Genomic DNA, 21,643 nt, shown 5'->3' with positions numbered 1-21,643 from the left:
CAGAAAAGTTGTGGATGTCCCCTCCCTAGAGGTGTTCAAGGCCATGTTGGACATCTGGTCTAGTGGAAAGAGTCTCTGCCTTCAGGGGGAGGGGAGAACTAGATGATCTTTAAGGTCTCTTCCAACCCAAACTATTCCATCATTCTATGATTTCCAGCCCAGAAAGACCTATACCTTGTTGTGCATTTCTCTTAGTCCTTTACAGTTTGCAGCTCCAATCCTGCTGGCTTATGATGTACAGTACTGATCTCAGGGAGACTGAACACAGAGCAAACACAACATGTTCTGACTTGCACCTCTCCTGGATCCTAGTTTTTGTGTTGGTTATTTTTTTTGTTCTCCCACAATCACACTGGGAGCATCACCATAAAATGGGTCTGCAGCTATGAGACAATCTGCTTTTTTTAGTCAATGGCAAGTTGGAAGGCCACCAGTCACTATGACAAGAGAACTATTCCCATGTGCAAATACAAAATTCCTTTCAAGATGAATATATCCAGAATTCAAAAATGCATCAAATCCCTAGGATCATTAAGAGAATGAAGGGGGAAATTTCATTTTCAACCAAACCAGTAACTTCCCTCTTCCAATTTAAGTTCCTTCCCCTTAGTGACAGGATGAGGGACAATGACTTTATGCTGGAAGAGGGCAGGCTGGATATTAGGAAGAAATTCTTTCCAGTTAGGGTGGTGAGACATTGGAACAGCTTGCCCAGGGAGGTTGTGGATGCCCCCTCCCTGGAGGTGTTCAAGGCTAGGTTCAGGCACTGAACAACCTGATCTAGTGGGAAGTGTTCCTGCCCATGGTGGGAGGGTTGGAACTAGATGACCTTCAAGGTCCCTTACAACCCAAACTGTCCTGTGGTTCTATGATAATGTAGCCCAGCACAGTGCTCTTGGGGACTTCTTGCACTTCAAAGACTATTAAAGCAAGGAGGCATCATAGCCTTCTCTGCTCTGATCTCTGCAAAAACTGGCCAGTACATGTACCAAAAATCCCATGCTCTGGGATTTGTATCACTGTCCGATTGGTCTTGTTGTAGAACTGCAAAGCTTGCCTGCTGAGAAAGAAGCAACCCAGCCCAAAACTGGCTTGCCACCTTTTTGTCTTCGATACAGGCATTCACTGCATTGAGTTACTACAAAGCTACTCCAGCTAAATCTCAGCATTATTAGAGCCCAAGAGACTCAACACTGCTCTTACTCAGTCACACAAACCCCATAATCAAACAACCAGACCCCAAAATGTAGATTAAGAACAAACAGAAAATATCTTCACTTTAAAAAGGAGAGAAAAACACATCTGTCTTCCAGGTGAAACTGGCTAGGTCTAAATTTGATAATTAGAATGCTGCGAATACTGCAGGCTCCAAAAACCATGGCAACCAGGAAATGTAAGAATCATCCTTTTATATATATACATATATATATATATGGTTGGTTTCGGGTTTGTTATTTTTTTTTTCTGAAATAGTTCTTCACATTGTCAAGTCTCTTACTTTGGTCTTCAAGATAGAGGTGTGGCATCTGGGAGGCTCCAACCTGAATCGTGGCTGCTGGATGAGCCATCCATGATTTCAGGGCTTTAAGAAGTCATGGAATCACAGAATGGTAGGACTTGGAATGCATCCATTCAGTTCTTAAAAGTTTCCAGAAAAGGAGACTCCACAACTTCTCTGGGCAGCCTGCTCCAGGGCTCCAGCACCCTCATAGGAAAGAAGTTTTTCCTCATGTTGAGATGGAGCTTCCTGGGTTCCAGCTTGTATCCATTACCCCTTGTCCTACTAGAGGACACTACTGAAAAGAGCCTGACCCCTTCTTCTTGACACCCATCCTTCAGATATTTATAAACATTATAAGATCCCCTTCAGTCTTCTCCAGGCTTAACAGCCCCAGGTCTTTCAGCCTTTCCTCATCAGACAGATGTTTCAGTCGCTTCATCATCCTCATAGCCTTAGTTGGACACTCTCTAGTCCATCCCTGTCCATCTTGAACCAGGGAGCCAGAACTGGACAAAATATTTCAGATGTGTTCTCATCAGGGCAGAGTAGAGGTACAGAAGAACCTCCCTTGATCTGATGTTGCACCACGTTTCTTTGCTATTTGTCTCTCAAATGCATTTAGACAAAGGCTTCAGCTATCCCTCACTCGCAACCTCACTCTCCATCTCACCCTCCATCTGTGCGCAGCCACCCTTGGAAGGTTTTTTATTCTGCTCAAGAAACAGCAGGAGCTATTTGGATAGACTCTTTTCACTTTTTCTTTCCTCTTTTTTTTTTCCCCTTCCCACAGTGCTATGTAACTTTGCTTTTTCTTATTTTCTTTCCTTTATTATTATTTTTTGTGCACTTCAAGGAAAAGCAAAATACCATCAACCAGACGCAGAGCAACAACTTGCACTTGCTCAAAAGCCAAGAGAGAGTAGCAATTCCCACCCCTCTCCCTGAAGCAGGGGGAGAAATTACTGCTGTTTAAATCCGCTTCCACCATGCAGTTCCCACCACTTCTGCTACTTCACAGCCCGGTGAATCAAAAATCAAGACAGCAGATCTGAGCTCTGGCTTGAAGAGAAGCCTATCTTCCTTCCACTTGGGAATTACATCAGAATTCAAGGCAACCCACATCTTGCTGTGGACAAAATTAAGTCCAATCAAGCCAATTTCCGCTCTGATATTACTCAAACATGGCCACAATCAAATTGAGGAGAAAGCCAAATGAAAAACCCAAGCACTAAAGTGATTTCAGAGATGAAGGTGGAAAAGCTTCATGGATTTGAACCCCTCCTGCTGAAGACAGATGTCCTGCAGTATGTTATGGTCTGTGCTGTAAAATTTTCTTTTAGCCATACTCATAATTTTAAATGGATCATGGACTCCACTCCCTTTTGCAACAGCTTAAGTCCCACTTTGCCAGGCACTTAGAATCATAGAATCACAGATTAGTACAGGTTGGAAGGGACCTCTGGACATCATCGAGTCCAACTTCCCTGCCAGAGCAGGATCACCTAGGGCAGGTCACACAGGAACACATCCAGATGGGTCTTGAAAATCTCCAGAGAAGGAGACTCTACGACCTCTTTAGGCAGCCTGCTCCAGAGCTCTGTCACCCTTACAGGAAAAAAGTTTTTCCTCATGTTAAGGTGAAACTTCCTATGTTTCAGTTTGTATCCATTGCCTCTTGTCCCATCCAGGATACCACTCATAGAGCCTGGCCCCTTCTTCTTGACACCCACCCTTCAGATATTTGTAAGCATTGATGAGATTTCCTCTCAGTCTTCTCTTCTCCAGACTAAACAGCTCCAAGTCTCTCAGTGTTCCCTCATCAGACAGATGTTCCAGTTCCTTCATCATCCTTATAGCCTCTCTTGGACTTACTGTAGTATATCCCTGTCCCACTTGAACTGGGGAGCCCAGGGTTTTTTGGTTTTTTTGGTGGGTTTGTTTTTTTTGTTTGTTTGTTTGTTTTGTTTTGTTTTTCACAATACAGCATACCAGTGTTGGGAACAAACCTTAACAAAAGAAAATATGGCCAAAAGGTGCACTGAGAGACATAGATCCACTAACAATGTTGGGAACAGCTATAATTCACCCTAGCATGGGGCTGTGGGCTACCTTTGCTTGAGGTTGTTTCTGAAACCTAACCTACTTTTGCATTTTGAAAAGCGTGCTATGGAAACTCCATAGCACATGGACTTCCATGTGCTATGGAAACTCTCCAGCCAATAGCATAAGCTACTTTGGAGATTTCTGATAAACTGCACTGGTGTTGAAATGGACACAGTGAAAAATTCTTAGTATCTTTGGTCAGGCATCCTTATTATTTTTTTTTCCATAGAATCATAGAGTGGTTTGGGTTGGAAGGAACGTTAAAGATCATCTAGTTCCAAACCCCTCCCATTGGCAGGGCCACCTCCTATTAGACCAGCTTTCTCAAGGTCCCATCCAACCTGGCTTTCAACACTTTTAAGCTTGGAGCCTCCACAACTGCTGTGAGCAACCTGTTTCAGTGCCTCACCATGCTCATGAGGAAGAATTTCCTCCTATGCCTAATCTAAATCCAGCTTCTTTCAGTTTGAAGCCATTGCCCCTCATTGTGTCACTCCATGTCTTTGTCAAAATCCCTTTGTAGCATTTCTACAGCCCCCTTCAAATACTGGAAGGCTGCTCTGAAGTCTACCCAAAGCCTCCTCTTCTCCAAACTGAACAACTCCAACTCTCTCAGCCTGTATTCATAGCAGAGGTGCTCCAGCCCACTGATAATCTTTGTGGGCCTCCTTCAGACCTGCTCTAACAGTTCCACGTACTTCCTGTGTTGGGAATCCAGAGCTGGACACAATGCTCCAGGGCAGTGTCTGGAGTTCTGCTACACCTTGAAGTTATAACTTTAAGGCTGACATGCTCACAGACCACTCTCTCCTCCATAGAATCATTTTGGTTGGAAAAGACCTTTAAGATTCCTGGGTGGTTGAATCTCCCATCCCTGGAGGTGTTTCCAAGACACAGAGATGTGGTGCTGAGTGTCGTGGTTCAGCAGCAGACTTTATGATACAGATAGAGAAGCTTTGGAGGCAGTGATCTTGGGACTCCTTTCCAACTGAAATGATTCTGTGGTGTGCACCTCCCTCCCTCAAACCTTGCTACTCACGTAACAGGCTTGGTACCTTCCCACCACCTTGTGCACAGCTGATTGCACTCTTCACTAATTAGCTGCTCACACAGGTCTCTGTTTTCTTCTCTCTTGCCTTTCCTCCTACATTTTTCTTCTTCCCCCCCCCCCCCCCCCCCACTTTTACTGAATTTTTGCAAGTTTTGTAGCTTTAAGCCATCTATGAATGAGGGTGAAATGCTTTTTGCTAGCAGACTTTCCCTCTTCCCCCTGCCAGCATTCTCCTCAAACCCAAACTCACACCTCTGGCACCATCTTTTCTGGATCTAATCTGTAATCATCTGCCCAAACACAACAGGAGGAATATGCCAATTTCTCTAGCTACTGATTTCAGAAGTCACCACATCTTCAGCCATTCCTGGCATTTCTTATCTTGCCAATTCTTCTGGAAAAAAATAAAATGTCAGAAAACGCAAAAGGTTTTACCCATATGGGCAGGTTACCAACAACAACATCGAGAGAGCATGGCAAACAAAAGTGTTTTAAAGTTTAATCCTATTTGATTTTAGCATGGGGAGGACGGGGCATGGATTTCTGTTATTAGCTCCACAGTTATGTTTCTTCCTTTCCCACAAACTCAGATATTCTACAAAACCCAAAATATCATTTTCCATTTCTCAGAATAGTACAAGAAATAAATAGCCACAAGGTTAGAGGATGCCACAGCTAAACAATCGCTTCTTAGAGAAACTAGAGTGATGTGTGAAAGCATGAAATGACTAATCACAACTACAAGAAGGAAACAATAAAAGCTGGTCTCCAGATGACAAGCAATGACTCCTGGTCCATGCCCAACTTTCCCCATTGTTTAGAAAAACACACCTTGCATTAATACCATAGAATCACAGAATCCTAGAACGACAGATCACAGAATGCCTTGTGTTCGAAAGGGCCTTGAAGATAACCTCCCTGCCATGGACAGGGATCATGCCACACAAGGGTGAAGGACTAGGTGGGCAGAGAAGTGCCTGAAGATGTGCCCACCACATTGTTCCCATGCTGCTTGAGAGGAGTCCTGCTTTTAGCTGTTGGGACAGTGTCATTCCTGTGAGTTTTCCACAGGGTTTACCCCTCAAAAAACTCTTTTAGCTTTTGTGTTAACTACCATTACCTTGCTCCATCAATGCTGTCTGCTCCTCTGCACTGCAGCTCTGCAGAAGAATTTATAGTCATTACCCCAGTTACATGCAACAGCAGATCACTGGACCAGGCTGCCCAGAGAGATTGTGGAGTCGTCTTCTTTGAAGAGTTTCGAAATCCATCTGGACATGTTCCTGTGCATTAGCGGAGGGGTTGGGCTTGATGATATCCAGAGGTCCCTTTCAACCCCTACCTTTCTATGATTCTGTGATTCAGGTACCCTGAGCACCACTATGCCAGCAAACAGGAGTGCCTACCTTGAGCAATGAGGACACACTGTCACTATGCATCCAGGAGCTCGCTGCTCCTTGGGGACTCACAAAGATCAAGTCAGGTCTCATTAAATATTTACAATCTTAATGTCTTAGTGATTTCAATAGACAAGGATGCATCAGAAGACAAAACAGTGGTCTCTGTGTGTAGTCAGATGGGAGTTTAAGGCTCTATGGAGCATAAAGGGCTCCAACAGAGTGCATGAAGTGAGCAGACAGGAGGGCAGAGCCCCAGTGCTAAGGCAGAAACTTCATCTCTCTCCATAGGACCACCTCACTTAAAGCAAAAAGCAGAGGGGAGTTGCTACAGAAGCACTGAACCCAAAAGCAGGGCCTCGAGATTTCACTGTGAGCGAAAAATCCCTGCCAACTAAACAAGGCTCAACACCTGCCATTCTCTAGTCTCCAGCCTTTGTTCTCCCCAGTAATGAACACCTTTGTAAGAATAGTTGTAGCTTAGAAAAGGAATTAACCTGCAAACAAAGGAGAAGCTTAATTAAGCAGTGCATAAAAAGAGAGGAAGCATAGGGTTGTTGTTTCTTTTTTTTTTTAAAAGAGAAAAAAGACAAGACAGCTGCACAGACTTAATTCCAATTTCCCCTCTTGTAGGTCATTTTACCCACTGTAATTTCCTTTCTGCCTTTGGATGAGTTTGTTACTGAGGCACTGCCCGTTAATAAACAGAAGGAGCTTTGTTACTTTCCACTCACTTCTACCTTTTCTAATGCTTTGCATGATGAGCTCTCCATTGGAAAAAAAAAAAAAAAAAAAGGGCAAAACAGATTTAAATTAGACTTTGGGAGTATGCCATTTCACAAACTTTTCCCCAGAGAGCTTCTTCAGCTAATTAAACAAATGATTGCAAAATACTCACACTGTCAACCCTGGCAACTTACATGCCAAGTATCTACACCAAGCTGCAGTTGTTTAACCAAAGACAAGGCAAAGGAGTAACGTACTTGAAAGCCAAGCACAAACCTCAGGCCATAAGGAAGCACACACTTCTTAAAACCTTGGACAGACTATGGAGAGACAAAGGACTTTGAAGATCCCTTCCCAGAGGCTTGGGAGCCAGTAGCTACAGCTATGGACATTTGAAAAAAGTCAGAATCAAAGATTTATTTTGGTTGGAAAAGCCCTTTAAGATCATCCAGTCTGACCGTTCTCTAACTCTACCAAGCCTGGTGCTAAATCATTGCCCTCAGCACCACATTGCTGTGCCTTTTCTCTGTGGCTGCTCCATGCCTTGGCAGCAGTACTAATGAGAAAATACTTTTGAAAGGGGGAACTGCATCCAGAACATTCCTTCAGGAGGAATGCCAAGATCCTTCCTTGTTTATTTTACTTGCTGTGCAAACATTTTCATAATCTTTATCAATACAGTCTGCAGAGTGAATCTTTTAAAACAACCAGCATGGACTCCATGGTCTTAAAGGTCTTCTCAAACTGAAACAATTCTATTATTCTATGATTCTGTGACTTCCAGTACCTGAAGGGGGCCTACAAGAAAGCTGGGGAGGGACTTTAAACAAGGGCTTGTAGTGACAGGACAAGGGGATGGATTTGAGCTGGCAGAGGGGACACTGAGACTGGATATTAGGAAGAAATTCTTTTCAGTGAGGGTGGTGAGACACTGGAACAGGTTGCCTAAGGAGGTCATGGATGTCCCCTCCCTGGAGGTGTTCAAGACCAGTTTGGATGAGGCCTTGAGTAACCTGGTCTGGTGGAAGGTGTCCCTGCCCATGGCAGGGGGGAGTTGAAACTAGTTGGAACCAGATATCTTTAAGGTCCCTTCCAACCTAAACCATTTTGTGAATGTATGATCAGTACCTTGCCCATGACTCTGGCCTTTTCTTTGACTCCATACACTGAAGCTATCAAGTTGCTATTGTACTTTATGTACTGTGCTGGCTACTACATGATTGCAAGCTCTTAGTAGATCAGCCTAAATGAATCAGAAGGTGCTGAAATCACATAATAGATACCAGCACTGGAAATGGTCAGGAAATAGGAATTAAGGGTGAATGCTCTGTTTGTATGATCAAAACACATTAGGGCATGAGAATGCTGAGAAATTTGTCACTGGAAGCATCTGTTAACAGCATTCAGTTTGGTTTTGTCACATTTCCTCTTAGCAGCATCAGTTGCAGATCTCTACCACTGAGCAATCTGAAAGTTAAGTGAACAAATTCTTTCAATTGTTTGGCATTTTTCCATTTTCTGTGTTAAATCATCTCAAATTCAAGCTCACTTCTTACCTCCAAATGTGAGTGACAATCTGAGGAGGCTTTAATCAAAATGATGCATTAACTTCTTTCCCTCTCACCTCCCCTGTTTAACTTCTTCAATAGACAGAACTCATAATCATAGAATCATAGAATTGTTTCAGTTGGCAAAGACCTCCAAGATCATTGAGTCCAACCTTCAAACTGAGACCACCATGGCCAGTAAACCATGCCCCAAAGTGCCATGTCCACAAGTCTCTTGAAGACCTCCAGGGATGGTGACTCCACCACCTCCTTGGGCAGCCTATTCCAATCCTTGACCATTCTTGCAATAAAGAAAATTTTCCTAATTGCCAATCTAGACCTCCCCTGTCACAATTCCAGGCCTTTTCCTCTCCTTCTACCACCTGATACTAGGGATAAGAGACCAACACCTACCTCAGTGCAACATCCTGCTCTGGCAGGGGGGTTGGACTCAATGATCTCTTTGGGTCCCTTCCAACCCCTGACATCCTGTGATCCTTTAGGGAGCTGCAGAGATCAATGAGGTCTTCCTTCAGTCTTCTCTTCTCCAGACTAAACAACCCTATTCCCATTAGCTGCTCCTCATCAGACCTGTTCTCCAGACACTTCATAGCTCTGATCACAAAAATATTAACCTAATGTACCTCTTCCTTAGCAACAGCTGTAGTGTCAGGGGAGTGCAGTCCATAATAATGCAGCTTGATCTAGAAGCACAATAAAATATAAATAAGCTTCTACAGTTCCATGGCATACAGGATTCCACTGTCAAGGGCCTTTGTGAATTTAGTAAATCCCTTTATTACCTTTCCAACACAGATGATTTTGAAGACTTATGGGTGCACACTCCCTTTTATTCCAGCAAATGAAATGTAATTGTTTACTCAGGAACAGGAATATTCTGCTGCTACTACATTTGTGGGCATCACTCTGATATGCACATGTCGGTGCAGTGCAGTGCTCATAATGAAATCAAGACGAAAGCAAGACTTAGAGGAAATCTACAGAGGAGACTGCCTTGAGAGCACTCATAATTGTGGCCATTTGTTAATGAAGAAAGCACAAGCAATTCCCTCCAGCAAACAGCTGCAGTAAAACAAGGGATGTACTTACTACAAAACAGCCCAGGCTGCATCCAGCAGTGTGGGCAGCAGGTTGAGGGAGGAGATTCTGCCCCTCTGCTCTGGTGAGACCACATGTGAGAGTTCTGTGTCCAGCTCTATGTTTCCCAACACAAGAAGGACACAGGACTGTTGGAACTGGGGCACAGGACAAGGGCTGGAGCACCTCTGCTATGAAAACAGTCTGAGGGAGTTGGGGTTTTCAGCCTGGAGGAGTCTGGGGAGAACTTAGAGCAGCCTTCTATTTTTTGAAGGCTTGTTCAGGAGAGCTGGAGAGGGACTTTTGACAAAGGCAGGCATGTAGTGACACAACCAGGGGTAATGGATTCAAACTGGAGGAGGCTGGATTTAGATTAGACATTAGGGTCTTCCCCATAAAGGTGGTGGGGCACTGGAAAAGGTTGGCCAGATCAGTCGTGAAGCTCCAAACCTGGAAGTGTTGAAAGCCAGGTTGGATGGGGCCTTGAGCAAAGAGTGTCCCTGCCTATGCCCCTGCCTATGTTCAAATAGATGAATCTTTAAGGTTTCTTCCAACCCAAACCATTCTATGACCCTATGATATTAGCATGCTGAATCTAATACTCACTATAAGGCACCCCATGTACCATTTCTGCAAAAAGAGCATCCTCAGAGAGAGAAGGGTGAAATCTTCCCCTTGAGCCAAGTCCAGTTGGTTGTCTTCATCTCTGAAAGCTACTTGGCCATCAGTCCCACGGCTGTTGCACCTTCGTGCACACTGCCCCTCTAATTCTTATTACGTTTAACCAACCTGAATATTTCTTCTCAAAGAGAACCAGGACCTTTTAAATATTGTTTCTTGTGAGTTTTGAAGGAGAATGGACTACTCTAAGCCAATCTGAAGGCAACAATCCACCATTTGGAGTTCAAGGATAGAAGCCTTGTCTGCTGAGCAAACATTGCTATATCAAGCCAAAATTTACTTGGCTGAATGACTTCAATCATAAGGTCTTTGATGAAGGAGCCAAGTTCTAATCTTAGCAGTGGGGGTCCATGATGTTTATCCGTAAAACCAGTACTTTGGATGGATTCATTAAGGCTGGGACTTCCAGAAGCTCTTTTCAAGAATGTGGAACCCAAACCACAGAATCATAGAATGGTTTGGGTTGGGAGGGACCTTAAAGATCATCTAGTTTCAACCGCCCTGCCATGGGCAGGACCACCTCCCACTAGTCCAGGTTGCTCAAGGCCTCATCCAATCTGGCCTTGAAAACATCCAGAGAGGAGGTATCCACAACCTCCATGACCAAACAGTTCCAGTGTCTTACCAGCTTCACGGGAAAGAATTTCTTCCTAATATCCAGCCTAAATCTGCCATCCTTAAGTTTAAATCCCTTCCCATGGCATAAATGTCCCTCTGAATGGATTACATCACATCACCAGTATCCCTCTAAGAAACAGCACACAAAGGGAATAATCTAAGGTCACCAATGTGTTTTAAGGAAATCCAAGGGCCAAAGGAGGCTCTAAACCCAAACATTTAAGAAAGGATTAGATCACTGACTCCAGTGGAAATCTCTTGCTTCCAACAGTTACTGATTCAATCCAGGATAATTCCAAGAGCAAAGCATTGTTAAAAAAAAAAAAAAAAGAAAAAAGAAAAAAAAAAGAAAAATGCTTACCTAAAGAAAATCCTCCTGCACAGCTGAACAGCCATAAAATGAACATGAAACTCTTTGTTTCAGTGCTGTCAACACCAGTAAGTCTGAGCCTAACGTGATTTGCTTGTGTGGGAAATCAGCTGCCTGCTTTTCTAGAAGTCCACAGCTTGAGCCTGGTGAACTTACAAGAGCACGTTAAACTTGCTCATTGACTAATAAGATACTTCTGCATTTTATTGCAAGGCAGAAAGATTGCACCACTGAATAGCCCAGTTCCTTATTAGTTGCTCTTCTAACCCTGTGTTCATCAAAACTTAGGTTTTTCAGAGTTCTTTTGTATGGGTCACTAGCTGTTCATTAAAAACATCATAGATGCAGTGAAAAAGAACAATCACAAAAAAATCCAGAATCACAGAATACACTGGATTGGAAGGGACCTCTAAAGGACATCAAATTCTAACCCCCTATAGTAAGTAGAGACATACCTAACTAGATCAGGTTGCTCAGAGACCCACCAAGGCTGACCTGGTTGTTTCCACTATCTCCCTGGGCAACATGTTCCAGTGTCTCACAGTAAAGAACTTATCCCTGAAAGGAGGTTGGAGTGAGGTGGAGGTTGGTCTCTTCTCCCTAGTATCAAGTGATATAACAAAAGGAAATGGCCTCAAATTGTGCCAAGGGAGGTTTAGTTCAGAGATTAGGAAAAATTTCTTTCCTTCAAGAGTGTTCAGACATTGGATCAGGCTGCCCAGGGAGGTGGTGGAGTCACCATCCCTGGAGGTGTTTGAGAAACGTGTCAACATGTCACTCTGGGACATGTTTTAATAGCTGTGATGGTCTTAGGTTGATAGCTGGACTTGATGATGGTTGGATTGATGACCTTGGAAGTCTTTTCCAACTGAAACAATTCTGTGACTACATACAGCACAGGACAGAAGCAGCATGGCCACAGGGCAGAAGACTTTCCACAGCTAAGCTCTTGGAGTGTGGCAGAGGGCTCCCATAAGAAGTTTTGCCACACACTGCATACTTTTGGAATGGGAAAATGAAGGTCACTTATGCCTCTCAACCAAAGTGGTACACACCAGTTCTGCTCTCTTTTGAACAGACATAGGGTGTAGGAAACCAATGGACTTGAAATTTGACCTCTCCCATGACTAATTTTCCCACCTTCTCACATTACACAAATAATAAATATAACAGGGGGTTGTTTTGTTTTTTTTTTCCCTTCTTTTCCTGCAGTCTTGCAACGACTCAGAATTAATAGCAGATGACAAACTGGACCATGTACCATGAGGGTAAAAGTCACAGTAAAAGCTCCTTCCTATTAATGGGTCCATTCATTCATGTGGCCACTATTCCCACAGGGAAACTGGCCATAAATTATGCATTTGACATCTAGTTATAGATGATTATATCTGACATAATGAAGTCATAATGGAAGGAGTTTGCACATTGTTTGGTTATTAAGTGCCCATTTCTTGTCCCTGCACCAGGTGCAACGGTGATAGGGCCATACAAATCATCCAGAAGAAAGGCTAAAATGGGTTCCCTCACTGATAAAGCACCACACATGTTTATTAATTTAACAGGTTGTCTGATGTCTCCCCCATCTGCTCATTTAAAACAGTTATTTGCCCTATAAATATTTCAGAAAGAGAAGTGTAGCCAAAAAATTAGTCTGGCAGAAAGGGGAGGTAAAAATAATTAAAAAAAAAAAGAAGGGTTTGAAAACCACAGAATGATTTGGGTTGGAACGGACAATAAAGATCAAGTTCCAGCCCCACTGCCATGGGCAGGAGCACTTTCCACTAGACCAGGCTGATGAAGCCCTCATACAACCTGGCCTTGAACACCTCCAAGGAAGGGGCATCCACAACCTCCCTGGGCAGCCTGTTCCTGTGTCTCACCACCCTCACTTGAAAGAATTTCTTCCTAATCTCCAGTCTGAATCTCCCCTCTTCCAGCTCAAAGCCATTGCCCATCATCTTATCATTACAATTCCTTGTCAAAAGTCCATCCCCAGCATTCTTGCAGGCCCCTTTCAGGTACTGGAAGGCCATTATAAGGCCTCCCCAGAGCCTTCTCCAGGATGAATAGCCCCAACTCTCTCAGCCTGTCCCCATAGGGAAGGTGGTCCAGACCTCTGATCATTTTTGTGGCCCCTCTCTGGACCCACTCCAACAGTTCCATGTTCTTGTTGTACTGGGAGCACCAGAACTGGGCAGCTGGGGTCTCAGGAGAGCAGAGCACAGGGGCTACTGTCACTGCTGCTTGCACTGTTTTGGATGCAGTCCAGCACACAGCTCTCTTCTGGGCTGCCAGAGACCATTGCCAGCTCATGGGGAGTTTTTCATCAACTAACATCCCCAAGCCCTTCTTCTTGAGACTGCTCTGAAGTCACACCTTGCCCAGTCTGTGTTTGTGCTTGGGGCTGCCCCAGCCCAGATCTCATGCTGAGAATGGTCTCACTCTGAGAAGTGTCTCATGCTGTACGCAGCACTGCACTCTGTTTTGTTTTTTTTTTTCAGGTTGAATTGTTTCAACAGCCTTTTTTTTTTTTTTTTTCCAAGCTGATAATAGGACATTCACTTTAGATTAGTGATGCTTCAGGGTGCACCACCATAGCTGACTCTGCTTTCCAGCTGTTGCCAGTGTCAGGGGGGTGAGACCTTCCACCACCGATGGCGAGTGGCACATTTCAGCGCAGCGGAAAAATGAAACCCACTGTCAAAAGAATCTTCTGGGTGGATGTCTATGTCTATTTGCATGGCAGATACAAATGGCCCACAAAGCATAACATCTCAAGGCACCTTGAAATCCCAGTTGCAGCATCACAGAATGGTAGGGGTTGGAAGGGACCTCTAGGGATTGACTCCAACCCCCCTGCTGAGGGCTAAAGAAGGTCACACAGGAACAAATTCAGGTGGGTTTTGAATGTCTTCAGAATCAGAAACCCGACCACCATTCTGGGCAGCCTGTTCCAGTGCTCCAGCACTATTAAATTAATGAGGTTCCTCCTCATGTTTAGACAGAACTGCTTATGTTCAAGCTCGTGGCTGCTACCCTTTGTCCTGTTCATGCTGATCTCCACAGAAAAGTTCCTTTATAAGAAAGAAGTTAGCTCTTGAAAAAAACCCAATACTAATTAAAACCCACTTTTTATTTTTGTTTTTAGATGAGTAGGTGTTAAACATCATCCAGACTCTTCCCCCTCCACCCCAAAAGCCTGAAATATTTTCAAGTGTAAAGATTTTGAACAGTTCCCACCAGCAGACTGGATTTAGCACTCCTCCTTGAGAGACTTTGTTAGCTCCAGCTTTCTGCTAGAGTGAACACTGTTATCTTATAAATAAACAGCAATGCCCTGAGGTGCCCCTCTGCAATGAAAACACACATTCCAAAGAAATAAGAGCAACAGTTCGACACCACCAAGAAAATGGCAAACGGCAGGCAATTAGCTCTTCCAGAGTATGGGGAGCTACAGCACCTAGAAAGCAAACAGAATTGCAGGCTGGCTGCAAGATCTCCAGCAGTTCTAGCTGCTCTTGCTATAGAATCATAGGATCATGGAATGATAGGCTCACAGAAACATAGAATGCTGTCATGGTTTTGGTTGGAAAAGACCTAGAAGATCATCCAGCCCAATTATTCTCTAACTCTACAAAGGCTGGGGCAAATCCATGGCCCTCAGCACCGCATCTACACAGCTTTAAAACATCTCTAGGGATAAGGATTCAACCATCTCCCTGGACAGCCTATTCCAGTTTTCGACAACCCTTTCAGCCAAGAAGTTTCATCTAATATCCAACCTAAACCTCTCCTGGTGCAACTTCGGGCCATTTCCATTTGTCCTGTCATTTGTTCCCAAGGAGAAGAGACCAGCCCTCACTTCACTCCAACCTCCTTTCAGGGAATTATAGACAGCAATGAGGTCTTCCCTCAGCCTCCTTTTCTCCAGACTAAACAATCCAAGTTCCTTCAGCTGCTCTTCACCAGACCTGTTCTCCAAACTTTTCATTCACTTCACTATCTTTTCTGGACCTACTCCAGCACCGCAGTGTCCTTTCAGTGAGGGGCCCAAAGCAGAACCCAGGATTCAAGCTGTGGCCTCACCAGTGCTGAGCACAGAGGAACAATCATTGTCCTTCTCCCACTGGTCACCCTGTTCCTGACCCAGGCCAGGATGCTTTTTGCCTTCTTGGCCACCTGTGCACACACTGGCTCATCTTCAGCTAGCTGCCGATCAACACCCTTGGGTCTTTTTCTCCTGAGCAGCTTTCCAGGCACTCTGCCCCATGTCTGGAGCATTCACGGGATTGTTGTGACCCAAGTGCAAGAATCAGCACTCAGTTTCTTGATTCTCTTACATCTGCATAAGCTGAACCTCACAATCATGGTTTACAGGAGGTAAAAAACACCACAGTGCCTTAACTGGGGCCCTGGCTAGGGAAATCTGTACAGAAAGGTGACTTCTTCCCATCCCTTCTTTTTTTCCTCTTTATTTCTAGAACTGGGGCCAACACAGAGTTTTGCTTATCAATTCATATTTTGGAAGCATACTCACTTCAAGCATATCAATCTCTAAGACAGCTACTCCCTGAGCTTCATCTTTGAAGGAAACCTATGCAAAACTCTAGCTCAAGATGGGAGGAGAACTCCTCAGACAGCATAGCTTTAAATGCCAGGCATATATTTCACTTTTAATGTGATTCCATCTATTTGATAAAATCTGCCTCTATAAAGCTTTATAAATTGTTTTATTGTGTGGATTCAGTGAGTTTAATTCACTTATTTGCTATGTTTTAGTACCTGGCAGAATCTGAGTCTAAACACTGAATGTAATTTATTGCTATCTATGATAGCAATAAAATCCCTTCCTAAGCCAGAGTATCAGCATTGGTATCGGCATCAAGGGCATTTTAGTTATCATCAGTAACCATAGATCCATTTTAACCACAGGTTTAAACTTCAGTCTGTGCGACCCCAGTCTGAGAGGTCAGCTATCCCTGGACTCATTCTGCATATGCTTGGGGTAAACAGTTGGGTAACAGTCACGTCTTGATGTCCAGATGACCAGACTGACAGGAGATGTAAAGTCATAGAATCATTTCAGCTGAAAAAGCCCTCTGAGATCATCAACTAAGAACATCAACTTAAGACCACCATGGCCATTAAACCATGCCCTAAAGTGCTACGTCCACATGTTTCTTCAACACCCCCAGGGATGGTGACTCCACCACCTCCCTGGGCAGCCTGTTCCAATGCCTGAAAAACCTTGCAGCAAAGAAATCTTTCCTAATGTGCAACCTAAACCTCCCCTGGTACAACTTGAGGCCATTTCCTCTTGTCTTTTCACTCTTTATTAAGGAGAAGAGACCCACCTCCACTGCACTGCAACCTCCTTTCAGGGAGTTGTAGAGAGTAATAAGATCTCCCCTCAGGCTCCTATTCTCTAGACTGAACAAACCCAGTTCCCTCAGACCTATTTTCTAGACCCTTCACCATCTTTGTTGTCCTCTGGTGCTTCAGCACCTCAATATATTTCTTAGAGTGAGTGGCCCAAAACTGAAACCAGGACACAAGGTATGGCCTCCTCAGTGCTGAGTATAGGGGGACAATCCCTTCCCTGGTCCTCCTAGCCACAGTATTTCTGATCCAGGCCAGGATGCTGGTGGCCTTCTTGGCCACCTGAGCACACTGGTGGCTGATCTTCAGTCATCTTTCAACCAGCACCCCCAGTGCATGGTTAGCAGTGCTTTTTTTATGGAACTAATTGTAAACCAACCTCTAAATTAAAAAGGGTGTGAGGAATAAGAGGTGTCCTGATAAAAAATGCTGATTCAGGCTCTCATTTCCATGAAGTGATTTGCGGTGTCATTGCCATGCCACTGCACAGAGCTGTGGCTCAGAGTAATCACCTTGTAATGCACAGTGATACTAATGTACTGGTAAACTACTGGAGTTTATTCACTACTAGCATGAGGACTCTGAAAGGCAGGTAAAACTGCCCTCAGTGCAAAGCCACCATGTGGAAATGTCATCAGGGATAAATTTGTTCTAAAAATGAGAAGGAAGAGGCAGTTATAGAATAAATCTGCCAGATGAGAATTGAAAACTCTTAAGCCCCACAGGAGAACTGAAGCTGTGTGGGTTTTTAATAATTCGGGAAGGAAAGATGCTTTTATCTGCCTGCCCTAGCTCTGGATCCATTTATTACAATTAAAATTGTACAGAGGCTTCTTCTTTTTGCCACTTGAAGTGCAGCATTGACCTGGGCCTGGTGTTTGGCTGAGTGTGAGTGAAAATGCAGGAGGGAAATAAAAAGCATCAAAGGCACAGCCAGCAGCATTCGTGCTCGATGTCATAATGCTGCTCTTTTTATAGAGACCTCCAGCTACTGGAAATGTGGAAACCAACGAGAGCTTCAGGACAGAGGTGGATTTGCTTTATTTGTTTAAAACAGCTCTTGTGGTTACTGCATTAAGTGTGGAACGTTCCATCTCTTCTCCCTAGTATCAGGTGATAGGATGAGAGGAAATGGCCTCATATTGTGCCATAGGAGGTTTAGGCTGGAGATTAGGAAAAAATTCTTCACTGCAAGAATGGTCAGACACTGGAACAGGCTGCTCAGGGAGGTGGTGGAGTCACCATCCCTGGAGATGCTCAAGAAACATGTGGCCATGGCATTTTGGGACATAGTTTAATGGCCATGGTGGTGTTGAGTTGACTCAATGACCTTAAAGGTCTTTTCCAGCTGAAACAATTTTATCATTCTATGTTCTAAGACATCAGAAAATGCAGGGAAAAGACCCCAAGCTTCATAAGTTTCACATGCTTAGAAAATAATTATTATGATTATGACAACATTCTTATGGATTTTGTGTGTTGACACAGGGAATGAAGCAGCAGATGTGTAAGTAGAGCTACACCTCCAAGGGCCAGAGGATAATTTTGTCCTTCCTCCAGGAGGACAGTACTCTTTGCTGCATATTTAACATCCCCCAGCCAGCAGCTAACAGACTAATGCTTTCAGAGCTCTGCCTCTATGGCCCTCTCTAATTAAGTTACAGAAGGGGATTCAAGTCCTTTTACCAGCGTGTAGCAGCAGCAGAATCTGTCCTTTCATTCTGAGCAGCTCAGAGGCTTTAAAAAGTCTCTCAAATGGGGTTGTGGAGGCCCTGGTGGAAGTGGTTAATGTAGCAGTTTATGCTGCATAAACTCCATTTTAACTTCTCTGCAAGTGCTGCAACTGTTCTGCCTGACCCACTTTGCCCTGCTCCTGGTGCTAGTGCCATTCATCCTTCAGAGATGCTCTCATGAGCAGCAGGTCACTGGAAGATTCTTGGTAGTCTTTAGCTCTCATCTCGGAGAAAGCAAGGTGCAGCATCTTTGGTGGTTGCTGTTTCACCATCCTTGAGTCTTCAATAGGCTGCTCCAGACCCTACAGCAAGGATTTACATTGACCTATTCTAAGTAGGCTCTAAATCATCACATCTAAGATCAGACTTGAGCTAGAAGGTCCTGGAAGTCATAACTGACTCTGCCTTATTGGAGTGCTCTGCCAGAGAAGCCAGGTAGTAAATCTGACCACAGAACTGCAGGTTTTCAAGGGGCTTAAAAGAAGCTGATGATCTCAAACACACTTGTCAAATCTCCAGGATAGTTCACTCAAAGCTGAATGGAGGTTGTCAACTGCCAGGAGATTGTATGTGACCAGACCAACTCATAAGGCCAGATTTGGAAAGAGGACGCTGAATCCACCATCCTCCACCACTCAGCACATGGTTCCACCTTGCAGAGATGCAAGAGGAACAATAATGCAGAGGCAGCTTCTCTGCAGCAAGAGTCAATTCCTTCATTTTGGTTCCAGCAGCAGCTAAGTGAACACAATCACATGTACAGAGGTGAAAAACCCAGCAAAAGGGGACTTGATTTAGTTACAAATCTGGCCACATGGCTGCCAACAGAAAAGCTCCCTCAAAACTAAGGGAGACATCTGGCACAGGAATACTAAGGTGCTGAGGGGACTGGAACATCTCTCGTATGAGGAAAGGCTGAGAGTACCACGTCCACACTTTTCTTGAACACCTCCAGGAACCAAGCCACCCCTCCATATCCCTGTTTGATTTTAGCCTAGCTTACCCTCCATTCCAAGAAAGACAAGCTGGTCATTTTGATAGCCAACCTAAATAGTGACAAGCTAATTAAAAGGAGCAAAGGGAGGTGTAAAAAATCTGCATCAGTGCAGATACTTACTCTCGGGCCAAGCCAAATATTGTGGGTTCATCACAACACAGTCAGGGGATGATGCTCTAAACATGGCACAGATATCAAGAGCTCACATTCCTATCACTTTAAGTGCAGTATTCAAGACAGCCACCTATCTCAGTTGGGTTATTCTGGACTCTGGACTTACTCCACAAGTACTGGCTACTAGCATTGTTCCTGAGGGCAATCAGCTTACCACAGTATGAATTATTCTCATCACCAGCAATAAAATCAACCTTGAACAAGGGCAACTCAGACTGAATCTAGGCTTGAACGACCTCATGACCACTTCTGTATCTCTGCTGACCTGAGGGGCAGGTGAAACCTGGGTTTTAGCATCTTGCCCACAGTCCCCCCATGCCTGTGTATTGCCATGAGAAAGGAAAGGAGGAAGACAGAGGGCAGGACCTGAGGTAAGACTCTTTCTGCAGAAGGAAACCAGTTGGAAGAGCAAACCAGCTTGTGAACAAGATGGTGTGTTCAAAGCTATGCAATGGAATGCATGGGATATGGTCACCTCTCATACAGCTCTTGAAGGAATTCGATTGCTCTGGAGAGTGTCCCTGGGTGGAGGGTGGGACCTTTGCTATGGAGGCTCTATGAACACATGAATGATGGACACTCACACCATGGCTGGCTCACAATGCAGGTGCATGGAGGTTGTCACTGACTCACCCTTGGATGGCAGTCTCTCCAGATCCGAATCGAGGTGGATCGGTGGGGCAATGTAGGAAACCTGCCCGTGGTGAGCCTGCCCTGTGGACAAATAAGGGGTTTAGTTCTGCTGTTTCCTACAGAGCGCTAGCAGGGGGACGATTGAAGGCAGAGCATTTTTATGGCACTGGACTCAAAGCAGGCACACGAGGGTTTTGTCTTATCCTACACCTTTAACAACGGATCTCCATTTTCTAGAGACTCTGGATGAAAAGTTAAAAACACCCCCATTCCTTTTGGATTTTCCATACCTGCTTTACCATTACCATGTACACTCTGCACATCATTCTCTTAAAAGGCCATATCATAGAATCATGGAATCACAGAACGGTTTGGGTTGGAAAGAATCATAAAGATCATCTAGTTCCAAAGCCCCTGCCATGGGCAGGGACACCTCCCGCTAGACCAGGTTGCTCAAGGCACTGTCCAACCTTGCCTTGAACACCTCCAGGGAGGGGTTAACCACAGTCTCCCAGGGCAACCTATTCCAGTGTCTCACCACCCCCACTGGAAAGAATTTCTTCCTAATCTCCAGTCTAGATCTCCCCTCTTCCAGCTCAAAGCCATTCATCCTATCACAACAAGCCCTTGTAAAAAGTCTCTCCCCCATCTCTGCTGTAGCCTCCTTCAGGTACTGGAAGGCTGCTTGAAGGACTCCCTGGAGCCTTCTCTTTTCCAGGCTCAACAGCCCCAACTCTCTCAGCCTGTCCCCATAGGGAAGGCATTCCAGCCCTCTAATGATCTTCATGGCCTTCTCTGGACCTGTATCAACAGTTTCATGTCCTTCCTGTCTTGGAGGCACCAGAACTGGACAGAGTACTCTAGGTAGGGGTATGCTTCAGAAGACAATTGATTTCCTTAATTCCCTTTCAGTCTGTTAATCTCACTCTTGAGAGGGCAGTAAGCCTTTCTGCATCACAGTAATTTGTGAAAGAAGTGTGGCATGAAGTACAACCACATCTGCTTTTTTCCCACTGCAGGAGATGCAGGTGTGGCTTTGCAGAGCATTGCATCACTTTCAGCCCAGGAAGGTTTTTGCTTCCTAACATGATGAGGCAGTTTCCCAGTCTCCAGTCTTCAGTAATTTGGGGGTAACTGTATCAAGAAAATTCCACTTCCAACCAAACCCATGTTGCTATAATTCATCTATTTACCAGCACAATTTGCAGGGCTATTAATCTCTTTTTTTTTTTTTCATAAACACAGAAAGTTAATGACACATAGATTACAATAACAGTTAGAGTAACCTTCCTGTTTCAAGTAATATTCTTGCTGAAACAAAAGTAGCTGATTCCTCTTAGGAGACACATTCCAAATAATTAATACAGCTCCCTGTTGGCATTTGCTGTTTTGCTCCAAGCAATTTCTAAGCTAGCATCCTAGGCAGCAGAGAGGCAGAATGGTCTTCGGGCTTCTTTGTAATGACACCCAGGAATACCATGAGCACAGCAGGCTGCTGTACGTAATATGCTGAAAACATTTCTTCAGGGAGATAAAATATTAATGGGAAAGGAAAAAAAAAAAGACAAAAGAGACGGTTCCAGGGAGACCTTGGAAGAGCTTGTCAGTACCTAAAGGGGGCTACAAGAAAGATGG

At 44.4% G+C, this 21,643-nt stretch overlaps 1 protein-coding gene across 17 annotated transcripts in view; it reads right to left on the bottom strand.

The window, feature by feature from the left end:
- ADGRL3 (adhesion G protein-coupled receptor L3) overlaps nt 1–21,643 on the bottom strand; it is a 308,221-nt gene that overhangs the window by 140,791 nt on the left and 145,787 nt on the right. For 9 of the 17 annotated variants that reach the window (XM_054382988.1, XM_054382989.1, XM_054382991.1 and 6 more), the window contains one exon: nt 20,009–20,089. In XM_054382988.1, coding sequence (XP_054238963.1) covers nt 20,009–20,089 — 81 coding nt within the window. Of the gene's footprint in view, nt 1–20,004; nt 20,090–21,643 lie in introns of all 17 variants that reach the window. The other 8 variants (XM_054382986.1, XM_054382990.1, XM_054382987.1 and 5 more) reach the window with 1 other exon arrangement.

This window comes from Indicator indicator, chromosome 8 (genome assembly GCF_027791375.1).
Source record: "Indicator indicator isolate 239-I01 chromosome 8, UM_Iind_1.1, whole genome shotgun sequence".
NCBI lineage: Eukaryota > Metazoa > Chordata > Aves > Piciformes > Indicatoridae > Indicator > Indicator indicator.
This window is presented reverse-complemented; position numbering and strand designations above follow the sequence as displayed.